At 39.8% G+C, this 26,932-nt stretch overlaps 2 protein-coding genes across 5 annotated transcripts in view; one reads left to right on the forward strand and one right to left on the reverse strand.

The window, feature by feature from the left end:
* Positions 1 to 9,310, reverse strand: part of TTI1 (TELO2 interacting protein 1) — a 167,303-nt gene extending 157,993 nt beyond the window's left edge. Inside the window, exon 1 of one of the 2 annotated variants that reach the window (XM_069243735.1) lies at positions 9,160 to 9,310. The gene's annotated coding sequence lies outside the window, so the exon portion shown is untranslated. Of the gene's footprint in view, positions 1 to 8,985; positions 9,121 to 9,159 lie in introns of those variants that run through there. The other variant, XM_069243736.1, reaches the window with a different exon arrangement.
* Positions 9,311 to 9,464: 154 nt separating this feature from the next.
* RPRD1B (regulation of nuclear pre-mRNA domain containing 1B) overlaps positions 9,465 to 26,932 on the forward strand; it is a 187,673-nt gene continuing 170,205 nt past the window's right edge. For 2 of the 3 annotated variants that reach the window (XM_069243737.1, XM_069243738.1), the window contains exons 1-2: positions 9,494 to 9,777; positions 23,720 to 23,849. In XM_069243737.1, the coding sequence (XP_069099838.1) occupies positions 9,627 to 9,777; positions 23,720 to 23,849 (281 nt within the window). In that variant the 5' untranslated portion in view covers positions 9,494 to 9,626. Of the gene's footprint in view, positions 9,778 to 23,719; positions 23,850 to 26,932 lie in introns of all 3 variants that reach the window. The other variant, XM_069243739.1, reaches the window with a different exon arrangement.

Raw genomic sequence — 26,932 nt, forward strand, 5'->3', positions numbered from 1 at the left:
GTGAAGAGCTGTCTTTTCAAGCTAGGCTTGGGCTCTTATTGGTCAGACCCTTTACATCTTCCCAGCAATGCATTAGAGTCTTAACGTCACTTACTGACCAGTGGGCAAAGGGAGGAATCAGCAGCTGTACCCTTGGACAGTTTAATAGATAGTTTTCTGACTACCATATGTTTTTATGGATTTGAACATTCTCTAGATATTGTCCTCCAACCTTTGCCACATGCACTTTATTTCAGATTTAGAATAGATCTTTATCACTGCGTGATCTTACTGGCAGATGGAAACAGAACTTTGGAAGATAAGACTTTTGTCCCATTGGATGTGTGACCCAAGAGAACATTGAGCATGTTTTGTTTTTCTTCACTGCTTATAAGAAACAGAGGGCGTGCTGGATTAGACTCCTCTGTAAACCGCTAGGACTTAACGACCATTGTTCCGCCCCGTGGGTATGCACAACCAGCACTTATGGTCCCATTGTGTCAGATGTAGCATGGTTTTTAACAGTCTTTTGGCATAGAAGAACGAAGACAATAAGTGTTAAAGCTAACACCTCAAAGATGACCGTTTAGTGTGAATTTGAAAGTCTACATGTTTTATATTTTTCATGTTTGTGGGTGAAGTGTGTGTGGTCTGAAGAATGGATATAAGCATGAAACCTCAAAATCCCACTGTGTATATACATGGGATTTTGCAGAGTGTAAATACTTACCAATCCAGTGAACACTCTTTTTAAAGCTACCTCTTCAAACCTCATAAAATGCTACTAGAAAATTCATTTACAAATATTAGGTGAGTGGACCAGTAGGGAATCAGAAAAGGAATGGACGCATATAGAGCAGGTGTTTCCGTGGTGGCCTCTTTGGGATATACTGTAGTTGACTAACAGGATGACCTGAATGGATCAAAGTCACAAAGGCTGTGATAGACATTCCAGGCATACTGGGAATGGTGTATCAAGTTAGGAGATATACTTCACCATGGAACCTGTTGTATAAAATATCCAGCTGCGACTAGTCTTGTGGTTTTCCTGCAGCAGGACCACTCTCTCAATATACAGGGCTGCTCCACTACCCAGACACACACAAGATTCTCACAGGGGTCATCTGAAGAAATACCCAGTTGCAGTTGCCTCTTTCAGGCATACACAGCTTCCCCTGTCATGCCGGCCTTTTGCATCAACCCACTTCAGAGGAGTAGCTTGAACAAGCAAGCAGGATCCTTCTGTCCAGCACCTTTAAACTTTGGTCATAGTGGGCCTCCATGGGCTAGCTTTCTTAACCCTTGGAATAGTATTTTACAGAGATTCATGGTGAAGCTGATAATCCTCTCTCTTAATCCCTAAACCTACAAGAAGGGAATAATTTCAGAAACCAGGCAATCTTCTCTCCTTTGTTTTGTACTTGATTCTTCCCCCAATGTGGAGCTGCTGCAGTTTTATAGGCGTGAACTGTGATTGGTGACTGTCCATGAGCAAAACATACTAAAGTTCCAACACCATCACTAGCTAGGTTTTAACAAAGTGCAACCATGTTTCTGTCTCACAATGGTGTTGTAATGTAAAAATAATCCCACGTTTCTCTCTGTTACAGTCCCAACAATGGCAGCTATAAGCCTTGCTTAGAGTTTCTCTCCCTCTTTTTCTAAACATCGCTCAAAGCAAGCCCTTTTCTGCCTTCAGAAGCTCAAAAATAACCCCATCATATATCTGGTCCTAACCATGTAGAGGACAGCTCTTCCTACAGCGTTTTAAATAATGAAAATTAAAGGAATTAACAATTAGAACTAACATGTAGGCCTTAGATTAAAAGATATATTTTAAAAACAAGTGAGCGCACTAGGCTTTAACATGTACCTACATTAAGCTTGAATAGCTGCAAAAAAGAACTTAAATTTTTTTAAAGTGCTAACCTAGGTCAGAAATGTGAAATAGTAAACTTTCAATGGTGCAAATGTGCTGAGAAGAGAGTGACTTAATAGAAAATGTAAGAATATGACCTTCCCATTAGGCACATTTTGAAACAATATAATAATGTATGAAAATGTTTTTGTTAACTTCCGCAGAATGTTTCACATAAACATTAGTTTGCTAGTTGAAAAAGGTGACAAATCCATGATCTAATAGAGTGATGAAAAGACTTAACCAAGAACTGTATTGTTCTTATAGTAAGCAAACTATACTGAGTGCTAAAAAATGTTATCTGTAAGCTATTGTCTTCTGACTACTTAAACAACTGACTTTCCTGTTCCCACAAAGACACAGCAAGCTGATTGGATGAACTGACTGAAGATAGGAACAACTTGTTTTGAATGCTGATATGAAAATATTATACAAGTTTGTGTTCCTGAAGTAAGCAGCAGACCTCAATTCACACTCTCTTTGCAAACCCTTTCCAGACAGTCTATAGAGCCCTTTGCAGACGCTTCTCAGGTCCATTCTGAGACCCTTTCATTTCCCTGCCTGAATCTATGCTGCACTGAGACTGAGTTTCTTGAACCTCTCTTTATAGCAAGTTGTGCCTTGATTAATACCTGAGGATTGATGCTGAAAGCTTAATCCTTTCAGCTCTTGACTTGGAGCTCTTTATGGGTTCTGACACTTTTTTTCATTTTCCAAACATAGAATAGGGACTTTTCTTTTATGGAACAAGCTTTATGCATTTGCTCAGATGCTAATTAATCATGTTGATTATCAATTGATTGAATATTTCTCATGCTAATTAATAAAGATTTACCTACTAATAGACTTTAAATAAAGCATTGAAACTCACACCAGCTCTTATCATCGACTCCAAACAGACTGAAATTGAATCTGTAATGTCTAGTTAATTTGAGCTGCAGCTCCTGCTTACTCTCATCTATAAACAAGCATTTGCAATGCAATAGGTCTCACATTTGCTCGAGTTAGAGCTATTAGCATTGTAAATTCCTAACTGGACTTTTCTTGCCATATAAATTGAAAATTAAAAGTAAAACAGTCGTCATAAGCGAGCTGATTCAAAGCGACATGGCCGGCATGAGCCTGAGAGCAAAGGAGAGACACAAAAGGAAAAAGTAGTCTGCTCTTAGTCAAACGTATTGGCAATTGTGCAATTATCCATGTAACAGGGGAAGTCTGCAAGGCGGTAACAAAACCGCCCCAAAGAGGGACAAGAGTAAAGCATTTACCAATGATAACAAAGAATCTTTGAAGAAAGCTCACGAACAAGTGAAAGTGTTGGGCGTGCGGTGGGCATGGTCAAAAGCCCACAATACCTACAACAGGTTAAAGCGCTTGCATGGCCGACCTAAAGAGGTCTGTCAGCCTGGCACAGTAACCAGTGGGACTGTTGATTTGGTAAGATTACACTGTAAACCCCTGCTCCACCACTCCCTTAACACTGTAGTGCCCCTTTCGCCTAAAGGAAGTGTTGTGAAGACGACTGATAGGCTGAAGTGGAGGAAAGACTTTTGCTGTGTAGGCTTTAAAATGCGTTCATTGGCCATTACAATTCAGAACTAATGAGGTGTGAACAATAGCAGTTACCTGAGAGCCCTCAGAAGATATCCAAGAGGAAAGATATAAAGTCATCAGCTTGGCGTGTAAACCTTTAGGCAGGATTAGGTCAACTTTGAAAATAAAATATTTTAGCTGTGTAGATAATAAAAATAAATCAAATGTCACTATTGATTTACACTTATTCAGGTATGGAAATTGAGTTTGTATTTTTTTCTTAAATTCCTGAACATGTATTTTTTTCATTGATGTTGCTTTAAAACTAATGTTAAAAAACGAATTCTAAAAACAGAAGCTTTATGGCTGCAAGTAGGAAAACATCTTGTTTTTCATATTTACACGTTACGCAGCTGTCCCTAACTTTTTGACACACATTCACGCCAGATGCGAGGCCACCATGAAGGTCATACAAGAGTAAGCTGATATAATAAAGGTACAACTGTTACCACTCCCGTTCACATGGGAGTTGGGTAGAAATGGATGGGTGGTTGAAAATGAGGAGGGAATCTGGAAGAAAAAAAAAAGCTTCTGATAGTATATTGCATAGGTCCGCACTAAATAGAATTGGATGTCACCAAATGATGTAGTGTATCTTGTCCTAAGCTAATGGTAATGTGTGTACAATGGGGTGGGGGCGGGTTTCGGTATGACCAATGTTGTAAATCTGTGTTCAAGATAATAACAAATGTCAATAAAAATATATACAAAAAATAGGCAAATCAATGAGACATCAGTTCTTGCAAAGTACTGCAACAAAGGTGACAATCTAGTGAAAAACTTCTCTTTGCATATTGACGACATGCATACTTTTTTCCAGTGCCACAATATCTCAAAATGTATTAAACTAGGGCAATGTAATACACGCATTTAACGTATGCAGCAGGATACTTGGCTATCCCCAACAGATAAAATAGCAGTTGTTCAGACATGGAACGTCTCAACCCCACAATGATGAGTGCTGGTTTGGCTCATATATCATAACAATTAACGCTCTCAGTAGCACTTAGTATATAAACACAGATCAAAGAGGCGATGTGGCCTAACAAGTCGAGCTACCTCTTTTGGAACTGGGAGAATCAGGTTTGGATTCTGGCCTCAGTTCTAGGTACAATACTGTGTGATTCTGGACATATCACTTACTCTCCCTGTGCCCAAATGTATGTAAAATATATTTGTGCAATCCCCACTTGATGTACATGATCTACGATCATATCGCACCACCTCATGTAATTTACAGTACTCCACTGCTTCATAGCTAGTTTCAAGTTGTATAAAATATCAATACATACATCAATTCATACATGTCTGAGCAGGCCCACCATGTGTATAAAAATGAGCAATATTCATCCCCATAAAAATGAGAAATATACATCCCCACACCACAGTGGGTTAGAGAGGTGTGCTGTAGCCTTTCTGAAAGTGCATTTCCAATGATACATCACTTGATTGGGGCTTCTCCCTACATTACAGAGATTTATAACTCCACAATATGTCATACTATAATCTATCCCATACCTCATGTTTGTCTTTTTATATACACTTCAAAGTGGATCTAGTAGTGCCACCCTGTCCTTGCTCTTAGCACTGATTAGTTGGTGAGGGAATGGACTATTGTGTTACTGCCCGCACTTAACTTCACAAAGTTCTCTGTAGGTGTCAACGTCCTTATATTACCTATTTGATTATTTAATATGGTGCACAATGCTAGAGTTGTAAATACCATATCATGGACCTTTAGTTTACACTAAATTCGTGCTGAAGAATGGATTTTATGGATCCTCCCTTAAATCTGTCTACTAGTACTTTTAAATGTATTGATGCTCAGGGGTTATTTCAGTAGTAAATGATGAACTCCACAAGGAATTCAGTTTACCTGCACAGAGAATGCTAGTGAAGTACACAGAAATAAAATGTTCATTTAAGTACACTTTCTGACACATAACAATGTTGTACAGTTTACAGCAGTGGTTCCCAACCCTTTGTCTTTTGTGGTCCCCCGCTTTATCATTACTGGAACCCAGGGATCCCCACTGACTCACTATTGGAATCCACCCTGGAGTGCAAACTGGCATCCAATGGCAACCAGCTATATGCAAGCTCCCTATAAGCAAGCACATTAATATAAAGCTCCACACACACATTTTCAAAGTTCTCCACAACATCGGTCTCACCTAAGTCAACCTCTGCGGCTCTTTCCAGTCAGCAGGCCTGCACCTGGCACACACTTTCCGCATCAAGAGAGCCAGAGCCGGCATTCATGTTTATTCCTATACAGCACCCAAAGCCTGGAATGGTCTTCCAATCTACATCAATGTCTCATCTTCATTCTGGGCTTCCATTGGAAGCTGAAGACATTGCTCTTCAACTATCTCCCTCCAAGAGTTAGTCCTCTGGCTAGTTCCTACTCACCTGGACAGCACTCCCATGTCTTATAACTGTGCTTTACGAATAACTGCACCTGTATACAATTCAAAAGTATATAAAACGTTATGTTTGGAATGATTAATCTGAGCCACTGGTAATTACTTGGGCAGCATCCCAATCCATCATTAATATGCACACTATGCCGGCTCAGTTTGGACTCAGCTGTATGCAAATCAGTCTTGACCCTGTTCCAATGGGAACAGACCAGCCCAAATTGCCAAGCCAGGTACTCCCTGAATCAGAAAGCGGGCAACCCAGTACCCGTTTCACCCTTCTATAGGTTGGGTATAGCTTGGCTCCAGTGACACAGTGTGCATGCGACCCACATCTGGGCATACCAGTCCCACGTATGGCAATAGTATTCAGAAAATGATGGATGGAATGCTTGAATCAGCTCGGCATTCCATCCAGCCCCTTATGGTTTTTACATGCATGCAATTCATGCAGATTGTATCATACAGAAATGTAAGTACAATATGTACAAGTCAACGGTTTCTGGACGAAGGGGCCACGTGAAATTTTGTGACAAAAACAGAAGGTGATGAGTGAAAGCTCCTCGTTATTGAATATTCTGACAATAAGCTTTAGAAAATGTTGATGGTCTCTACATCTTAACGTATAATGGCAGTCTGCAAAGTACACATCTGGAAATATGTAATTTCAAAGCTTTCTTTAGGTAAGAAATAGGGAAAGAACATATCAGGGAGACAAGATGTTAGTTATCAGATTTATAACTAGTCATACAGTGAGCATACAGCTAGAGTGCTAACGCTGACTGACACTGGGCTATGATGTGAAGTAATGTTACCCTTTCACTCTCATTTGAGCAAACTGCTGCAGAGAAAGTAGGCGATAAAGTTTACTATAATGTTGTCCACTATGCATCGTTTTATCAACAATCATAACTCTGTTTATTCTTCTTGGATTTTTGATTGCCCTTAACCTGCTTCTTACACGTTTACTTTGCAGCAACATTTTGGGACTTTTAAACACACACTAGAGATAGATGAGCCACTGAGAGCTTGATCCAGGCTCAAGCTAAATGCCTGGGTCTGGCTCAGCTTAAGTACCTCTGGGAACCTCATTGCCAACGCAATGTGGCCTGGTGACTACAGCTGCTAACCATGTATCATTGAAAGCCAGGTTCAAATCCTCCAGGCCTCAGCGCAGCATCCTGTGACTCCCAGGAAATTTCAAATACTTGAGTTCAGGCGGTGCAATGTGCAAATAAAATTTAAGTTTGATTTAATAGCCTATAAAGTTGCTCCACCTATAATAAGAATCTTGGCCACCTGTACTGTATACATGACAACTGACTTGCCTCCTGGTTGAGCCCCACAGGGCAGAGACAATGATGTTTCTCAGTTCATGTTTAAAAACTCCCACTTTTAATAAATACTTTTCAAATAATCTTATGTACTAAGATGTACTGCATCTGTGTGGTATAGAAATAAACTTTCCTCAATACCCAATTCTACAAGTGCTAAATAACAATAACAAGTCAAAAATATTAGTCATACATTTTGCTGCTCCCTACATGGGAATGATGATGTGTAGATTTTGTGATCACTTTTATAATTTTCATATCTAGAGCACAGACATTGGGCGACGACTTCTTGTCCATTTCTACTCTCTAACCGGATGTGCTCCAGGCATAAAATTTATATTAGATTTTTAACTCTAGTCTAAAGCTTGCTTACGTTTAGCAGTGGTGCCAGCCACATGTATTTATAAGAAATAAACTAATATAAACAAACATTGACCAGCTTGAGTGTAGCCCTCTTCATCTATTTGCCTGTTCAACAGTCACTCCCATTTGCATCCCTTTATACAGCCTGGTGCAGTGGGTCATCCCACTGTAGCCAGTGGCTCTCTTGCCTAAAGATTGATTCCATTTTACGTGATCATATGTGCACATCCACCTAAACAGAAGTGCACTTCAGGGCAACAGGTGGTTGGCCAACATTTTATCTTACCAGTGTTTTTTTTTCTTTCTGTTCTTTACCTTTTCTTTAATCATCTTTTGAGTGTTTGAACTATTTCTTCAGTTTTGTAGTGTTAGTTTTATAAACCACATTGCTACTAGCATATTTTACATTAGTTTGTAATACACTCAATATTGCCAAAAAAAGTAACACACAATTTGGAGAAATGGGAAGCTGGGATTAAAGATCACTGGTTCTACGTTTCCAACTAGTTCAAAAGATCACAACTGGAGAGGCCGTTATTCTGACAGCAAATACAAGGGCCTCGACTTTTGAAATGACACTGTGCTGTAGGGCCTGCTCAAATTTAGAGTGTTGGTTTCAAGCATATTTTTAGTAAACTTTTAAAGTTAATATTATAATTATCTGGTTCTATTACTTAAGGGCACTCACTGGACCAATTACTGTGTCATTAGGCAATTAGTGGGCTGTATGTGTGATACATACTGTTATTTAACCCTGATGTTTCAAAACTAGACTATTTTACTTTACTCCATTTGGGTTCCACAGCTGTACATTTTCCGAACTTGCCCCTCAGAAGTAGCAATAGAGAACTTGATGACTCCATGAAATATACTATTAATATAAATCACATTCCATAAACGCAATCTCCAGCCGAGTTATGCCTTTAAAATGGCTTGAATTCGAGAAGATGAATTTAGAATAAAATCCCCAGAAATGCCCCTTCCCCCACGCTTCCCTACAGCCGTCTTCCGAAAACAACACGTGTTGTAAAGCGTCTCCGTAGATGGAACGTTTTCAGTATTGGTGCTACGAAAAGAATGCACATCTATCAATTTAATGGGCTGTTTGGATGCATAGGCATTATGTCCCTAATTATTCTTTCCAATGAAGAGTAAAAGAATAGAAACGGCAGAGCACCATCTCAGTGCTCTTAGTAACAAACCACATTTTGTGACTCCCCTTGAAAATGGAGGTAGAGCACGGTTATTTGTCCAACGGACAGCGAGACTCCTGAACAATCCAATGAGAAAGTGTGAAACATATATGGCAGTTTCGTTCTGGTGTTGTATGCTGAAGCGTATAAACCTCTATGTAAACTTGCAAAAATGTAATACCTACACGAAACAGAACCCGATAGCTGGAGAGTATGGTGTTAAAAGAGGCCACGGACTGTGACGTTCGTTGCTACACTTTCAGGCCGGGTGGCTTTCGGCAGTATACAGTGTTAGACAAACATGAAAATCTGAGTCCTGTCAGAATTTGCGGTATCGTTTTGATAAAACCTATACTCACCAACATTTAGATCCCTACGGATCGAAGGTGAGTTCCAGCTGCCTCATTCGTGACAGCAACCGACTGATAGGGACTTGAAAAGACCCAAAGAACTTGCATACCGACTAGTGAAGAGAGGAAGTGTGGGAAAATGATGTGCTCGTGTACATGCAAGGTCCAGGGAACCAATCATAAGCATCGTTCAGTGTCAGAAGCCCAAAAGCCAATGAACACCGACAGCTCCGCGAGCCAATCCACAAGGCAAGCGTTCACACCGACCAATCAAAGGCTGTGACGCTAAGACACCGCTAATAGAATGTGTTTCCCTCTCCGTGATTGGGTGCTTTTACCTGAGTGCCCACGGTCTGGGCCTACTCGCCGTAAGTACGGGAGGTAAGGTTGTTGTTAAAGGAGAACTAACGGATTTCGGTCTCAAACATTGGACGCTTGAGAGAAAGTCTGGAGAGGGGTCCGTTTCACGGACAGCCATGTCCTCCTTCTCGGAGTCGGCGCTGGAGAAGAAGCTGATGGAGCTCAGCAACTCGCAGCAGAGTGTGCAGACACTGTCCCTCTGGCTTATTCACCACCGCAAGCACGCGGGGCCCATCGTTACCGTTTGGCATCGGGAGCTGCGCAAAGGTACTGATCAAACCAGCTTAAGTACAAGAATGGGGGTATACCTTTAACATTTTGGGTTACCTAAGAAGTTAGTTTCGCACATGGGACGACTTGGTAGTTATAGTTACCACAAGAAGCGTGCAGAGATCTCAAGTTGTCAAAGTCCTGTGTAAACAACTCCCCACTGTTGATCTTCTTTAATATGTATTCGCAATTTAAACATAAAACCACAATTACCATATTGAAAGTCACATTGTCTAGTGTGTGCTGAAATGTTTTTATTTCTAACTTGACTATGTAGGCGTACGGAACAGGAATAGTTGATGTGTGTAAAATGTATTTCCTTTTACTAGCAGGCTTGGTTCTAGGAGTTTTCATCTGGATGGGATAAGGGTACGTTCGGGTGGGCCAATGTGGGTCCATTTTTGTTAAATCTGGATGTAGCCTACAGTCCCAAGATATATATCGTATATTCTTCCGAACAGGCATACCGTTCTGGAGAGTTATTTGAGATTATGAGCTGATGTCTGTACTAGGCAGGCACAACTTCAAGTAGGGCAGGCTTCAACACAAGCACCTGATTCCAAGCAGATTGTAATAGTCGTTCATGGTTGAGGAGGTCCTTGTTATCACACTTAATCCTTGACATTTTGCACTTTGTCTGACTGGCTACTTGATCCTTGCAGTTAGCCCAACACCTTTTTATTTACATACTGTAAGCTTTATAACTGTTTATTTTCATGACATTCTTTTGCGGTGTACTTTAATTGATTAAAAAAAGCAACACATTTGGAAAAAAGCAGTATTGTTGACCACTAAGAGCAGTTTTCATGCCTGACAAGTTTAAACCCAGTAATTGTAGTCATAATCCCCAGTTGCAGAAGGGTCTCCAGATGCTTGTGCAGCCACTTCTGTAATACTCATGCATGCATGCATAGCTGGTGCTCTATTCAGAGTATTTTCCCTCTTTTACATGGGGCGTAACCACGAGGAAATCATTTTGCCTCTGAGCCACCATTTTTATGGATGTAGGCGCAGAGGCAGACCGGCACATAAGATAGGAAACTAAAGGAATCATCCAGATAAATGAAGTATTCAAGCATGGTTGGGTTTTGCACCAGTCTGAACTGAATGCTCCACAAAGTGCATTTGAATACCCCCTGTCATGTCATGTTTTGTTGGTTTGTAAAGCGCACTCTCACCATGGATCTGAGCAGGTGTGAAATTACCCAAGCCTAGGCCCTAATGTGGTTACTTGGAAAGCCAGGTGTTCAGCTTATGTGGTTTCAAGAAGTGAGGAGAAGGCTCGGATGTGTAACAGCACACTATTTCACGCTTTAGCAGTGATGTAGGAGAAAGCTGAGCTGGTGCATCTGGTTTTGCATATGCATGAGAAGAGTGCAAATAGGAGTCTTACCAAGCTGGGGTACCTGGAGGTTTTGTGAAAGCAGATGGTATTGTTCAGGTATGCTGGGCCAGAGTGCCTTTAAACTTTGGGTAAGATGTTTGAATTGTGCTCATTTGGGTATGGGAAGTCAGTGTAGCGCCTTGAAATGGGGTGGGATGTGCAAATGTCATGGGATGTTGGGAGTGATTCTGGTTGCTGAGTTCTAGATGGTGTGCAGCCTCCTATTCAGATGCTTGTTTACCCGTGTACTGTTCTGTAGTCTAGGTTGCTGGTGGCAAGACTGGGTGATGATTTTCCGCATGTTGACTGAGAACCATTTGAAAATCTACAATTCACAATACAATGATGGCATTGTCACGGAGTTTGATAAGTTTGCAGTCGAAGAATATCTAACGGTTCTTAGGTTGGGTTATTTAGTGCTTACGCAGGTCTAGATAATTAGTATTATGTGGTGTAAAACAGCAACATTTTGTATTAATAGTCATTATTTTGTATTTTTTTACGCTTTTTAACACAGTATGGGCCTAGGTAGGACCTCATTAGTACAAGTTTAACATGCATGTAGAGCAGTATTCAAGTGAAAGGTGAACAACCAGCTGTGCAAAGGGTCTGCAACTGCACTACAGCATGTATTGCAGCATTTTTTTATCTTTTGATCCCGTTAAGGTAGAACATTTTTTTAAAGTCTGCAGACGAGGGATTATGTGGTAAATGCGGCAAATCCATGATTTTGAGGAAAACACCACAGCCATAAAATTGTATAATTCCAGTGGTGCCGACTATAAGCGTGGAATTTTCAACTGTAAGAAGATATCAGAATATGAAATGGTCACATTTATATCTGCCATACTGGTAAGCACAAATTCAGCCCAACACAATATCTTACTCGAGGTAGCACAGTTATTTATTTTATCTCCGCATCTGGCGCAAAACAGATAGACACATTTAGGTCTTGAGTCACAAAGGTAGACTTAAACGTTTGTGTAAAGTTTACCAGTTGTGTTTTTTTTTTTTTTTTTTTTTTGGTATCTATTAACTACAGATTTAACTTTACAGGTTGTAGTCCTATGGTGATTCCACCCTTGTGGCAGAGACTCTGCAGATAAAAAGTTAGGCTTGTCCTGTCTTTTTATGTGTGGAGCTCTCCACCCCGACTGTGCCATATCCAGAGTCGTAAAATTACTGTTAGTAAAAATAAGCTCATAGTAAACTTAGTCTTTTATGTAAGCTTAGCTTGTGAATCAAGCCCTTAGGCTCTCTCACCCTCGTGGCAGCTCATCCAGTGAGTCATGCACTGCAGCTATCTGAATAGTAGAATGCATGCACCATCTTACAGTATATTATTGTGTGCATCTTTCACAAGCTGAAATACATAAACCCTCTCAGAACCCTCACACAGACCATAATTGAGGTGCAGAAGACCGCTCAGGCCTGGGCCCTAATGCCAGTGTACCTGCTGCATCAGTGGCAGGTAAACCTCTGTCCCCAATGTCAGAACTAGATATGGAGGACCAGTAAAGGCTCGTTCTGGGCTTGAGCCTGAAACCTGGCTGTGGCTCTGGCTCAGCTTGAGGCCCTGTTGGAAATTCGAGCCCATAAGGAGCCGAGCTTTCATGTAGCTTCATGTACCTTCTGCTTGCCATGGTCCATCTGCCCAGGATGTGGTTTACAACATGAGCTTTTTTGAACTGAACACGCTAGGTTTGAGCCTCTGCGTCGGCTCAACATCCTGTCATTCTGGGTAAATCTCCAGTGCCTAAAAGAAATGAATGTGACATTGTGTAATGTAATAGGTGTTCATGTAAAACTCTTCAATGCCTCCAGGGCGAGTTTGAACAATACAAAAACTACAAACAAACTGCACAAAGAGGTGAAACAAAGCATTTCCATAAAAAGGAGAGAGAAATGGGATAGACATTTAGTGACTGATCTGTACAGAGCGAAAACATAAAACCTGGATAAACTGCAGCTTCCCCCACTTATATTGTGTAATATTTGGCAAATATTATATTTCACCAGCACTCGTTTTTCTTCATATTTATGCATGAAAAGCACTTTCAAATACATGAAGTGTGTATGATTTAATAGACTAATGTTGCTCTATAATAATCTGGACCAGGGCTCGGCTCTCCCTTTTAACTTAATGCCTCGCCCATCTCCACCCCCAAAAGACACACTGTAACTGCAGTTTTAAAAACAGTGAAAAAATTACAGTGTTCTGATGTTGAGACGGAGGAAGCACTTAACAGATGCCTTCTCCATGGCCTCTTCTGCTGTGAGTGGGAGGGCCAAAGGTCATGTTTGGGTGGGCCTTACGCACCCTTTCCGGGTCGGTTTACTAGGCAGAATAGTGGCGTAGTTCTGCATGCCCACCAACCAGCTCTCAAATCTGCCATTATCTCCAACTTTGGGTGCAGCAATACTGGGACGGCTTGTGGCTAGGTTCTCACAAGGCAAATTTACACCTCAGCAACATGCCGTATACAGGCTTCGAAAGTAATTACATTATCCCAGTTATTGCGTTTCTGCATTATCACTGGAATTGTGGGGCTCTTTCAAGATGACATGCATTCCCTAAAAAGGCTCTCAATTTTCTGCCCCAAAGCATCTTCCACATAAATTCAGTTCATGGTGGCATGAGGGGTCTCATAAACAAAACCCCTCCATGTCTTAAAGTACCGTCTTTCAAGAAGCTATGAAAGAAACTAACTATACTTTGCCTTCTTCAGAAATGGCTTCAATATCCTCTTGCAGATATGAATAATACTGATCCATTGTATTAATTAATTTAATGAAACCAGTGATCATCTGCATTCTCCTTCTTCTCTAATCTGAATTTAAATCTCGTCATTGAATGTTGCCTCTCCATGCCAGCTCTGGAAACTACTACCTTCGAGGTCCGTGATTTGTCGCAGTTCACACTGTTTTTAAGTTAGTCATGAAAATATAAACGTGCCCAGTACTCCAGGGAAAATGAAGTAACATTTTAAAAGCAACACAAACTTGTTGATTTCATTAATCGGCCTGTGAAATTTGTGACCCATTGTTAAAAAGATTGTTCTAAAAACAAGTTCTATTAACATACAAATCAACAGACTGAGTGCTTTTCAGTAAATTGTAGCTCCTTATGGAATAGATTTTTTTTTATTGTTGTCCTGTATACAGAAACAGTCTTAGTGTAAAATTACAGATCATCAATTTCGTATTAACTCTTTAACGAGCATTGAGTGGTCCGATAACCTTATCATTTCGTATTCTAATAACAATGACATACATCCTAATACGTGATCTGTGTTATAAAGCAGATATGGTTTATAAATGATCTATATCATTTCATAATCCTTCACACTACCTCTAACATTAATGACCTGTAATTCCTAGCGGTATACCTCACTGAAATATTTCCGAAAGTGAGATCGGAGGGCATAGGACCTTATTTTTCCACAGTCATGTAGGCAAGTTCTTACCAATAGTGACTTAATATAATCAAATATTATTTACATTTGCTCCCAAACTGCAAGTTGGTAAAATATTTGTTTGATTCGTTAAAAAAATCTTGCAATGAGAACATAAATTCATGTTCATCTTAAATAACTTGCCATAAGCTATACAATACACAAAAATTTTTAAAATCCATTTCCAATGGTGCCAATTTGAATGTTAATGGAAAAAGTGCGTTATGATAAAAGCATGTCCGAATTAGACGGTCTGCTTTTAATTTAAGATGAAATATATAATTTCTACAGCTAAAATGTAGACAAAATACCTTAGATGTTATAATGTGATCAAGCCCAAATTTGGAAGGAATGCATTATGATTACTGTTAAAAACATGGCCCAATTTAGCAGTATCCTCTTGATTTAAGCTGACATATATGGTTCTGCAAACAAAAATGGGAAAAACGCACTGGATGTTATAATAAACCTGAGCCCTAATTAAACAAGCTTCTCTGTGACATTAATAACTTCAGCAGCTCTATTCCTGAAGTCCACCTTCAAAATTATTCAAGTAACTTCAGAATCATGCTAGAGAGAGTTGCAGCCAAATACACTAAAGGAGAAAGTTAATGTATTAGAATTATCTATTAAAAACAAGCTTGTAGCCCAGAGTGCAGCAACACTAGCTTGGTAAGTTACCCTAAGGGGAGACAGACCAATAGTATTTTACCCTGCCCTTGCTCTAGACACAACATGGGCTTAAACATTTGAATAATGCCATATAGAGCCTCCAGTTAATGTTAACTGGGTTCTGGTTATTTTTTACACTTTTCAACAATTATGAAGAGTTTGATGAACAGACAGGTGAGTTAAATATTAGCACACCACATGCATTTTAGCATGGCCTGCTTGCATGATCATATGTGCAGTCTTAGGCAATGACGTTAAGAGGGGAGTTCTTTTTTCTTTAAATACCAGATGTGTGCATAGAATATGCTTGGGTGAACCATGATGGTAGTCAGAAAAAGAGCATGATTTCACTAAAAAGTTCATTGACATGGCAGTGCAGAAACTTTTGAAGGCATGCAAATAAATCTATAAAGAAGACGGCAACTCCTTTTCAAAACAGTGACAATGACTGGCTAAGATATTGCTGATCACAAAGTAATTTATACAAGTTTATCACAAACCAAGCATGAGAGCAGAAACTAAAAGCAGATGTACTCATTAGGTACAAAGCTTTTTTTTTTTTTTTTTAAACCAAAGAGTTAGCCACTTTCTTAAAAAGGTTATAACTCAACAAAGTCTGCCAATGGTCCTGGGGCTGTAGTTACTTTATCTAATCCACAAGAAAAAGCATCTACTGATTTGACTTTTGCCTGGGAACAAATTGAAATTTCCCTCCACTTATGTCAGCTTAATAAGTTGTGATATGAGGCTTTTATTTTGTACATTAGTATTAGAGACCAGTTTCTTTACCGTAAGTAAGTTACGGAGACCACATTTTAGCCTTATCTGGGTCTGAGCCAAGAGCGTTGGAAGAAGGAAGATTCTCCTGTAAGTGGTTGCTATTAGAGTATTCAATTTCTACTAGTCTGATTTGGAGTAGAGCAAATCCATAGGTTATCACGGGCCCGCTTACCTTGGATGATTTGTAACAGTGGTTTGAGCAAAGGGCCTTACAAATAGGTATGCGATCCCAGTAACCCTTTAGTTCAGGACGGGATATGCACACATTGGTGCTATCATCATTCCCTGCAGCACATCTAGAGTACAAGGTTTCCATTTTGCAATTTTAGCAGAAGAGATGTACGATTAATTTGTCTATATATCAAAGTCCTTATGTGAAATAGTGTAGGAATGCTCTTTGCTCCCATAAGGCTTTTCTTGTGTAAATCGGCTCGTTGAGCGTCCCTGCCCAGTGAGAACATTTTGAAGTCCAAATAGACAGATTATCAACCCTTTCAGAAATTATTGGCTGCCCCATTGAAAGAAAAGATTCAAAGCAGGTGACTGCTGCAGAATGTTTGTTTTTCTCCAGGAGTCGTCTGGTATCTGGACAAATAGCACTTTTATGTGAAAATAACGGCTGTTGTACCAGTGGAAGTGCAAGGTCTTTCTTCATTATCTCAAAAGTTTTAATTTGAGTGCCTTTAAAGATTTGTACAACTTCCTTATCTGCTTCTCCAAGGGAAAGCAAGTGAAATTAGCAGAAATAAAAGGTGTACCCATGTTTCCCCAGGTTATAGTAGCATGTATGTAAGGCATTTTATTAAACTTATGATTAGCTTCCCAAACCTGAATAAATAATGGTGGTGATTTAAATGTAACTTTTTTAAAGACTTGTGAATGAACAAATTTGTATGGTTGTGTCATCGATCCAGAGAGCACAATATACTAAAATAGGTTTGCAGTGGAGCATTAGTTAGTGTATATCTCGATCCATGGAGCAGTATATACTAAAATAGATTTTTAGGGGTGCACGAGTTTGTGTTCGGAAATACAGATATCTATTTCCCATGTATTTCCTAGTTTTGTAAATGCCAGTCTGGAATGGACCCCCTTTTTTCTTTGCAATATTTATTTTAAATACTTATGTGATTTCTTGTTAAGCCTATGTTAATTAAGAGGAATGTGGAAAACTAAATGTAATAGCTGCAGCAGGATTGGCATTTTAACTGCATTTATACTTCCCGCTAGTGATGTGGACAGAAGGGTCAATTTCCTTAATAAAGTTGCATAATCTTCATGCAACTTTTCATGATTAGCTTTAAATGCCTTTTCATACTTAGTCAGTCATTCCTATGTATCAAGCATGCAAGACTCCTCACAAGTCTGTTGATGACACTCCACTTATTAACAATACATAAGCTTTTTTTTTGTTTCTGATTCAGTTTATACTTCGACACTGCTCTGAATTTGGAGGCTGGATATCTGTGGTCTGGATTATTTCCAGATTCAAAGTATATTTTGTAATGTCTTCTGCATAAGCTGTTATGTGGACCTGACTTCCTAACGGTGGCGTTGAGTTTAGTAGCATTTTTATTAGGGGCGCCATTTGTAGAACATATAATGTCAGTGACGCTGGGCACTCTGTCATTCACCCCATATCTTAATAAACAAATACAGAGAACGATTTATCCGAGTTGTACCTGTCGGTTTTGAGTAGATATTTTGTACCCGTTTAATAAACACTCAAGGGATATTTAATTTACCCATTATCTTCCAGAGAAGGCAATGATAGTCAGCCAAATACATTTCCGAAAAAACTGTCTTAGCTACTGTGTATTTTATTTGAGTTGGTGTGATTTATCAAGGATAGCGGTAATCTTATTTAAACATTTTGTACTTTGAGTGCATAGGCAGGCACTCGGCCTACTTTTCCACGTTTTTCCGCATCAAAAACTTGGATAATCTGTTACAAAACCCGACAAGCTGTTATAGTTTGGAATATCCTTAATGTTGCCTTTGAGTGCATAGAGCTGCTGGAACACACACATTCTGGTTTCTTAACCAGAGGATATATATTTAAAGGACTGCAGTGCCGACATTATTCGCTTGCATTTTTTAACATTTTACTCCTTCCTTGGTACTCTTATTCAGTCTAGTCGAAAGTCGGCTTGCAGGGCCCCTGATATAAGTTTTCAAAGAATCCCACACAATTGACTTTGGACATTTTCCACACTGTTGCTAACATATTCCTTAATTTTTGTTTTTAAAGCGCAGGATAAAGTCCTCTCTTGATAATAGAAATCTATTTAGTAGGTTGTTGGTTCTCGTTATCTGTTAAAATAGCTTTAAATTAAAGAGATGCATGTTCTGAGGTGATTATCGGATGGATTGTGGCTCGAACTGATTAGTGATTGTCTGGGTTACTAGTTCCATATCAGTTTGAAGTATTGCTTATTTCTTTTTCGTCCTCCCTGCTTTGCTAGGGTTGGTTGTGTCCAGAGTTGTGCATAAAATATGTAGGTAAAGTCCCCAAAGATGCTTCTCAATTTGGTCATTCACTTGTAATTTATTGAAATCTTTTAAGTTCCAGGCATACAGGCAACAAAAAAGAAAAAGATTGGCTCCCCCGTCCTTGGAAGTTACTTTGGGTGAAGTGTCGGTGGTTGTTCTACCTAGACCTGACACACTGAAATAAACCAATATATCCTCCTTTAGCTTTGGTGTCAGAAGCCTCTTTCTAGTGCTACAACCCATATACCTGCAGTGCCTGTTTTATTTTATTTTACTATTCTTCATTTTTTATTTAGTCATAAATATATATATATATATATATATATATTTTTTATGAACAAGCTTATCAACAAGCTTCACAGCGAGAATAAAGAATAGAGATGGCGCCTGAAGTTCACAGAGGGAAGGCTTTTACTTCTAAATGAGTCTCTTAAAGGCAGAGGATTTCTACAATGAGTTTCTTGTTTGCTCTCTGCCACTTAGATGTTTCTTTCTTGTTTACTTAAAACCTACCCTTTTTTGTTGTTGTTGTTGTTCCAAGTAGATACAGACATTGCAGACTTGTATATAAGCATTTCCAGCATAGTTTTTATAGTCTTTGCATTTATCTTTTCATGAACTCCATATTTATATTTCGAAACAACACTGATCAGTTTTTCCTTTTGAGATGTTATCAGTGATGTCATGAGTGGTTTCATAGAGCATGTCATGAGTGATGTCAAGTAGTAAGCAGTTAATGGCAGGACGCAAGTTATAGCTAGTGCTGCTCACCATGACTGATGAATTTCTGTGTTTCTATGCACCTTTTAGTTTTATTGTGCTACAAGAGATAGCTAATTATAAGAAAACTTATAACTTTAAATATACTTATTCTACTTACCTGCAGTACCCAAAAGAATCATCTTCACACCCTAATACCCAAGGCTGCTAAATTTCAGCAAAATCTGACTAACCGTTTTTGCGCTATGCAAAATACATAACTATTTGTAAAATGCATTGGATTTCAAGACCATTTTGGAACCTCCTTTTTTTTCTTTGCAACCCTTGACCAAACACCGCAAAACTTTCAGTACTCCGACAATGAAACCAGGACAGCAGACCTGGAAAGTTTTTCCGGCATTCGTCAGTGGGTGAAAAGTTTATTATGGAACAAAAATTTAAAATATTCTTTCTCTGGTCACCCTAACTATAACTACAGAGTGGCTAGTTTGTGTGTGTGTGTGTGTGGTTACAGGGACGTTGTAGTTGACAAATAGAATTTTACGGGGCACAAGTTATAGTTAGCTCAGGTATCTATAACTGCACAATTTCTATGGTTTTGTACAAGTGAAAGGTTGTAACCTTTCTTCTTCTTCCTTTTTTTTTTTTTTTTCTTTCTTTCTTTCTTTCTTTTCAGTAAATTTCGTTACTATACATTAATCCAACCACCTAGCTCGGGTGAGGCGGCGGTTGGTGGCTGCGCAAAGAGGTACTTGGCTGCAGGACCATGGCCTCCGGCAGGCCCTGTGACCAGCCCCTGTGACCAGCCCCTATAACCACCCAACCTCACTCTGCTCACGGCGTTCGGCAGCCAGCACCTACAGCCAACCCCTATACCCATGCAACCCTATAACCACCGAACCTCCCCTCCCAGTGCACGGCCCCCTCCGTAGGCATATCTCAGCCCTGGGGACTCCATCCCCTCAGGATGGCATAAAGTTTGTATTTTTTGGGGGGGAAGGGGAGGAAGGAGGAGGGACGCACACCCCTCCCCAGGCCTTTCTTTGCCATGGGGACCCCAAACCCCGGGGCCAGGCTTAAGTATTTTAATTTTCTTTTAGAGAAGGGGCCTCTTGGCCCAGGGTACCCCATTACCTAGGGCGTGGCCTAAATATTTAATTCTTTGTATTTGGGGAGGTGGGCCTCTCGGTCCTCCTCCACTAGGCCGATCTTGGCACCGGGGACCCCATCCCCTGGGCCTGGACTAATTATTATTATTATAATATTTTTTTTGGGGGGGAGAGAGACGTTGCAGGGCAAACTCTCACATCCCAACCCCCTTCTGCGTTATTTTTGATGAAGTGCCCTGGGGAGGGGGGGCGTTCATTGAATCCGAGTCCCAAGATGGCTCCCAACACTTTCTGATTTTGAGTGCGGGCAGCCAGTCAGAGATGTGCTTTTCCCTGCACTAGCTCGTTACTTTTTGCAAAACCGCCACAAAAAATCTGCAGCCCTCAATATACAAATTTGTTACCCCTTTAAAATCTCCAAAACTACTGGACAGATTTATATCAAATAAGTGTAAGCTAGCTTTGCACCACATTTGGTGTAGTTCCATCCAGCAGTTCTGGCTGTTGTCATGTGTTCAAAGGTTCTATGGAAATTAACATTTGTTTATTTTTTTTGTAATTTTTTTTCTCCCTCTTTTTGGCCTTGGTTGATAGTTCACCCCGAAAGTTTCCATGTACAACAAGAATCACCGGGGCACTTTTTTTGGAAAGTTTTGTAAAGATTTGTCAAACTGTGCCAAAGATATAGGCAAGTCCATAAAGGCTTTTTCTGTGGAAACATGGTCCTAACTGTAACTACCTAGTGGCGGTGTGTGTGTGTGTGTGTATGTATGTATGTATGTATGTGTATATATATATATATATATATATATATATATATATATATATATATTATTTTCAGGTTTCTCTCATCTGCTGTTGATCATCTTGATCTGAACACCGTTTGCTCAGTTTGTATATGATCATAATTGTTAATACATTTCTGGAGATACTATTGTAGGAAACAGGCAAACCTTTTACCCATAAATTCTAAGACGGCAATTAAATGATCACTGCCTTTTTGCTTGAATGACAGCTCTACTTTTAGATTGAGACTATTACTTAAACCTTTGTACACTTGACACTTTTGAATAAGGGCTTAACCTCAAAACATAAACTTTGTTACCTGTAATTCTAGATTGTTTTTGATTCTGGACTTATTACTTTGGTATGGACTTTAAGCAGTTGAAAGGATTGCATAATTAATGGACTGCTCAATCTCATTTAACTCAGAGCTTTAATTAATCATCATGTTCAGAAGTTAGGTTAAATAGGTCCAAGAGATTGTTCCTGCTTCTAGCCATTCAAAATATCCATTATTTCTCCATGTGGGATCCATTTTGCTTTTTCAGAATACTTTCATACCCATTTTGATCTTTTAGCACTTTAATGCATATATTTGAAATAATTATGCTCTTCTCATGTCCTCGAAAAAGGACTTAACTTAGTTACATTTTATTTTGTTATATTTTCGAAGGTAGTAAGTTGTATACTGAACATATGTAAGGAAAACACAGTTATCTGTCAAGTAATCCATATTATTTAGCTTCCAGATAATCATTTCAAATTCCTAATACTAGCATTCATTGTAGATTGTTGCTGAGGAAGATTCACAGAGAAAACATACGAAATCATGCTATTTTTGCTTAAACATACATTAATGATTTTCGTAACATAGCACCGATTAAAGTTCTTTATGTTAATGAGCAAATTATTTCTTCAGATCAGCAGTCTGGCTTATCTAGTGGCCTGATCTGCAATATATTCAGAGAACTTATCTTCAGCAGTTACATCTTCAGTTTTGCCAGCCATGCTAATAGAGTTTAACCACGCTGATTTAGAGATTTGTTTAAGTATAATTGCATTGCTCCAAACCAGACTAATTTAGCTGCATGTTAAGACAGATCTTGTGCTTTAGCGGTCCTGCATTAAGGTTAGCAAATCACGATGAGCAAGCAAAGCAAATTCTATTTCTTTGTGTGACTCACAGTGCCTGGATTTGAGGACACATATTTATAAACTATGTCCACAGTTTTTCAGCTAACTGTTTTTAGGGATTCAACTTGTTCTCCAATAGTTTTTTTTTGTTATTTGACAAGGAACCTTAACTTCTCTCAGTCGTACTGTCATTCGGAGAAATACTGAAGGCACAACAAATCCTTCATGTAAGTTTTGTTATGCTTCCAGAGGACAAAGAGAGGGACAAACACAAAATGTACCAGAAAAGCCATTGAGTAAGAAGTAAGGAAATAAAAGTGATCAGAAAACCAACAAATGTAAGCAATGGGGAGACTCTGAGCCCACGGCAAGTACTGGTTAAGCCACTGTAGGTCTTTTACAACCAGATAGCTAAAAGCTGTAAGGTAGGCGAGACCTAAGAATCTAATTTTGGTATTAGTATGCTTACCTTTATGTTGCAGGATAGAACACAAATTATTTGCTCTTTAATTTTCATAAAACAAAGCTCTGCGGTTAACCATTTGTGATTCTAAAAAGAAATGATGTGCAAAGTAATTTGAGATTGTATTTGAATTAGTGACTAAAGTGGTTGGTTATAATAATTGTTTCTCAAAATCAGAACATTCCTATTTGCGTATTCCAGCGTCTCACATTCCTAGAAGGCTTTTCGTTGTTGGTTGGGTTAAATAAACCAGGTAATTATAGTTTGCTTTCCTCCTTTGCCAAGATTTTTCCTACAAATAAGAATTTGTTTTTTATCTTTTGCGGCTTTTTCCCCAGCTGCTTGTTACATAGAGTTTATTACAAGGTTGCTAGTCTCCGAAAGCGTAATACTTTAATTACAATGATAGTACAATAATATTTGTCAATTAATTTTGTTTTTATAATAATATATAGTCTCTGCAGAATCTTTACTCTTTGACTAGGCGACTAAGACATTGCAACTTTTTTCTAACTTGCAGTTGCAAATTAAGGATGCAATTGTACATTTATTCCTAATATATGTCTTTACTTTGGTTCTTCAAGATCTTTTTGTGAAATATTTATTTAAAAAAATCTTGATGTTCTGTTGCTTCTGGTTTTACATAGTTCCAGCGACACTTTGTCCATTGAGAAGTGTGTTTCTAATTTGTAGACCCGGGGTTCTCCATTTAATGTGACTGAGGTCAATTTTGCTTTTGTGTGGCATCGATTGAATTAAGTAGTTACCTGTGGCTCTTGAAGTCCTACGTTTTCAGCTTGCATGGCCGCAGCCTACCGAGATCACAATTTCTTGTCAGTCTGCTTTTGAACCTGGTGCACTGCAGTGACAAGTCTCTCATTTTCCTCAGTTAAAAGAGACCCATACTTTTATTTTTTAAACAAACATATATGTTATTGTTTTTCAGCGAAATCCAGTCGGAAGCTGACATTCCTGTACTTGGCCAATGATGTCATCCAGAACAGCAAGAGGAAAGGTCCTGAATTTACCAAAGAGTTTGAAATGGTCCTGGTGGATGCAGTGTCTCATGTTTCTAGGTATGAAGTTCCTTATTTCAGAGGTTGTGATAGAGGACAGTGAGCCTTGTGGTGAACAGTGCAATGTTTGTGTTGTTACACAATGTGCTGTATATTACTCGGGTGAAATATTAATGCTCTGGTGACTCACTGACTGAAATTAGCCACATGGCACCGGCATCCAACGCATTTCACAACACATATCACAAATAGTTGCACATTGCAAGCCTTGATGCAGTAATATTGCTGTTTATCTACACCTTCTCTGGCACCAGCATGTTAATCTAGAAAATGTTTATGTTATAAATATTCTCTGACTCTAGGGATGTTTACTCTGTTCTTTGTATTCTAATGTCGTTCTGAAACACTATCCATGCAGGTATAGAATGTGGATTAGTGTTTCATTAGGGCTTTGTATAACTGAAACAAAGCAAATGTGTTCTGTGACTTTGATTCTTCCTTGTCCAGTCTTAAAGCACTACTTCATTGTTCATAATTATTTTGCATCACAGGAAGGTATGGTCAGCATTTGTTTTTTTGGGTAAGGTTTATCTTTGGTACCTTAACTCTGATTTTGTGACTACTGTTGAATATAAACCTCTGACTTGTCACTCCTAAATTCCTCCTAAGCTTAAGACTGATCGCTTATGACGGCTGAGTGATTACTCTGCGTATAGTAACCATCAGTTGTATCATATAGTTATTAATTGTATAACCCATGTTGACAAATGCGAACCCATGTGAAACAAAACACTAAAATATGAAATACAAGAATTGCAAAATCAAGAGGTGAAGGACATCTTTTATCGGTCACTCAAATAAGAATTAACGGTTGCATCTCAGTCACACTTTTTACACATTCAAATTTGTCTTTAGTGCCACTACTCACACAGTGCCTAAAGTCATGATATTTTCCTTCAGCTTATTCAATGTTTGTGTGCCCAGCCACACATAGTGGTGTATGTGGTAAGTAGTGATTAAGTGGATAGAAATTGTTTAAAAGAGGAGTTCAGTTATGCTTTACTGATTTGCCTCTGAAATGCAGGAGCCTCAAATAAAACACAAAGCTTGCAGCCAAATTCAGACACACAATCCTCTTCTGGTCTATGTTGATAGGCATATTTAGTAGATTTCTGTTGGGTATCTATCCCAGCTCACTGTCTGTGTCTTCTGATTCCCTGACATGGGACGCGTTACTGGAAAATTAAAAGTCCGTTTCTTGTGGCTACACAAACCGGCACATGTGCTTGTACAGATAGGGTCTTGGGATCTGCCCATGCAGATAAAGACTTCAGCAGTTCTGTGTTTCTTCAGCTTAAAATATGTGGCGCTTGGACTGAATAAAGTGATGACTAGCTCCATTTACTGTCTAGCACGTAATGTGTGCTAATTATAAGCTGAGCAGCTTGTAAACATATTTTATACATTTGATAGATGATTAAAAAACATTATATTCATATAGCTAGAGCTAAGTCAAACGTTTGACGTTGAATGATTTACAGTAGTAGCTAATGCTCTTGAAAGCTCCTATACTCAATGTGTGTGTTTTTTCTAATGTAGTGGTGCAGTCACTAAGGGGGAGCAGCTACTTCACATCTTTATCCTGTCATTTGGTACAAGAGAAATGCAATACTAACTGGTTAGTTAGCGCTTGGTAATGGCAAGTGACATTTATTTTCATCAATTTAACATGGGTCCAAATTTGCATTCTTCATATGGGCATAACGTCCATAAGCACTCCAAGAAGATGTAATTCAGTTGAACTACAATTCTTTATTGTTCACTGTAAGGAAATGCCTTCCTTGGCATGGTTACCCCCTGACGTTTTGCCTTTTGTTGATGCCAGTTATGATTGAAAGTGTGCTGGGACCCTGCTAACCAAGCCCAAGCACCAGTGTTCTTTCCCTAAACTGTACTTTTGTTCCCACAATTGGCACAGCCCTGGCACACCGATAAGTCCCTTGTAAGTGCTACCCCGGTACCAAGGGCCCTTTTGCCAGGGAAGGTCTCTAAAGGCTGCAGCATGTCTTATGCCACCCTGGGGACCCCATCACTCTGCACATGCACACTGCCTCACAGCTTGTGTGTGCCGGTGGGGAGAAAAATGACTAAGTCGACATGGCATGCCATGTCAGAGTGCCATGTCCACCTCTCACTGCCTGTGGCATAGGTAAGTCCCCCCTCTAGCAGGCCTTATAGCCCTAAGGCAGGGTGCACTGTACCGCAGGTGAGGGCATATGTGCATGAGCACTATGCCCCTACAGTGTCTAATGCAAAAATAACAGATGATAGATGGAATGCAGAGCAAATGAAACATTCACCCCAGTCACAAAGATCTAGGTTTACTCCATCGTTTTTTTGCTCACCACGCCACCCCAGGTTGGACCCAGCCATATGCAAATCAATCCAGCCCGAACTGCCAAGCCTGGTCCTCCCTAGACCAGAAACAAGCATCCTATGACCGGTTTCAGGGTATTATCCTTCATCAGCTAGGCTAGCATGAATCCAGTGGTGCAGTGAGCACGGGACCCATGTCAGGGCATACCCTTCCCAATTGGGGTGACAAATGCAAAAAGAACAGATGTTGGACGGAATGCAGAGCAAATCAAACATTTGCTTAATGTTTAATCCATCGTTTTTTTGCTCACCACGCCACCTCTCTTTGCACCTACAGTGTCTAAGCAAAACCTTAGACATTGTAAGTGCAGGGTAGCCATAAAGAGTGGGACTTCACACTCGACACCCGACGCCCCTGGCTCAAGCTCCAGAGAACTAACACTGCAGAAAGGACTCCCAGGCGACTACAACGACGTGGGTAACCTGAGTTTACCACCCCCCCCCGCACCCACACAGCGACGCGCTTGCAGAGAGGATCCAGAGGCTCCCCCTGAAGACGACTGCCTGGTAACAACAAACCCGACGCCTGGACCAAGCACTGCGCCTGCAGCCCCCAGGACCGAGAGGAACCTCCTTCCAGTGCAGGAGTGACCAGCAGGCAGCCATCTTCCTAGCCCAGTTGGTGGCTGGCCCGATAAGCCCTCCTGTGCCCACCCTGCATCGCCTAAGTGACCCCCGGGTCCCTCCATTGCTTTCAATAGCAAACC

Source organism: Pleurodeles waltl, chromosome 7 (genome assembly GCF_031143425.1).
Source record: "Pleurodeles waltl isolate 20211129_DDA chromosome 7, aPleWal1.hap1.20221129, whole genome shotgun sequence".
NCBI classification, from domain to species: Eukaryota; Metazoa; Chordata; class Amphibia; order Caudata; family Salamandridae; genus Pleurodeles; species Pleurodeles waltl.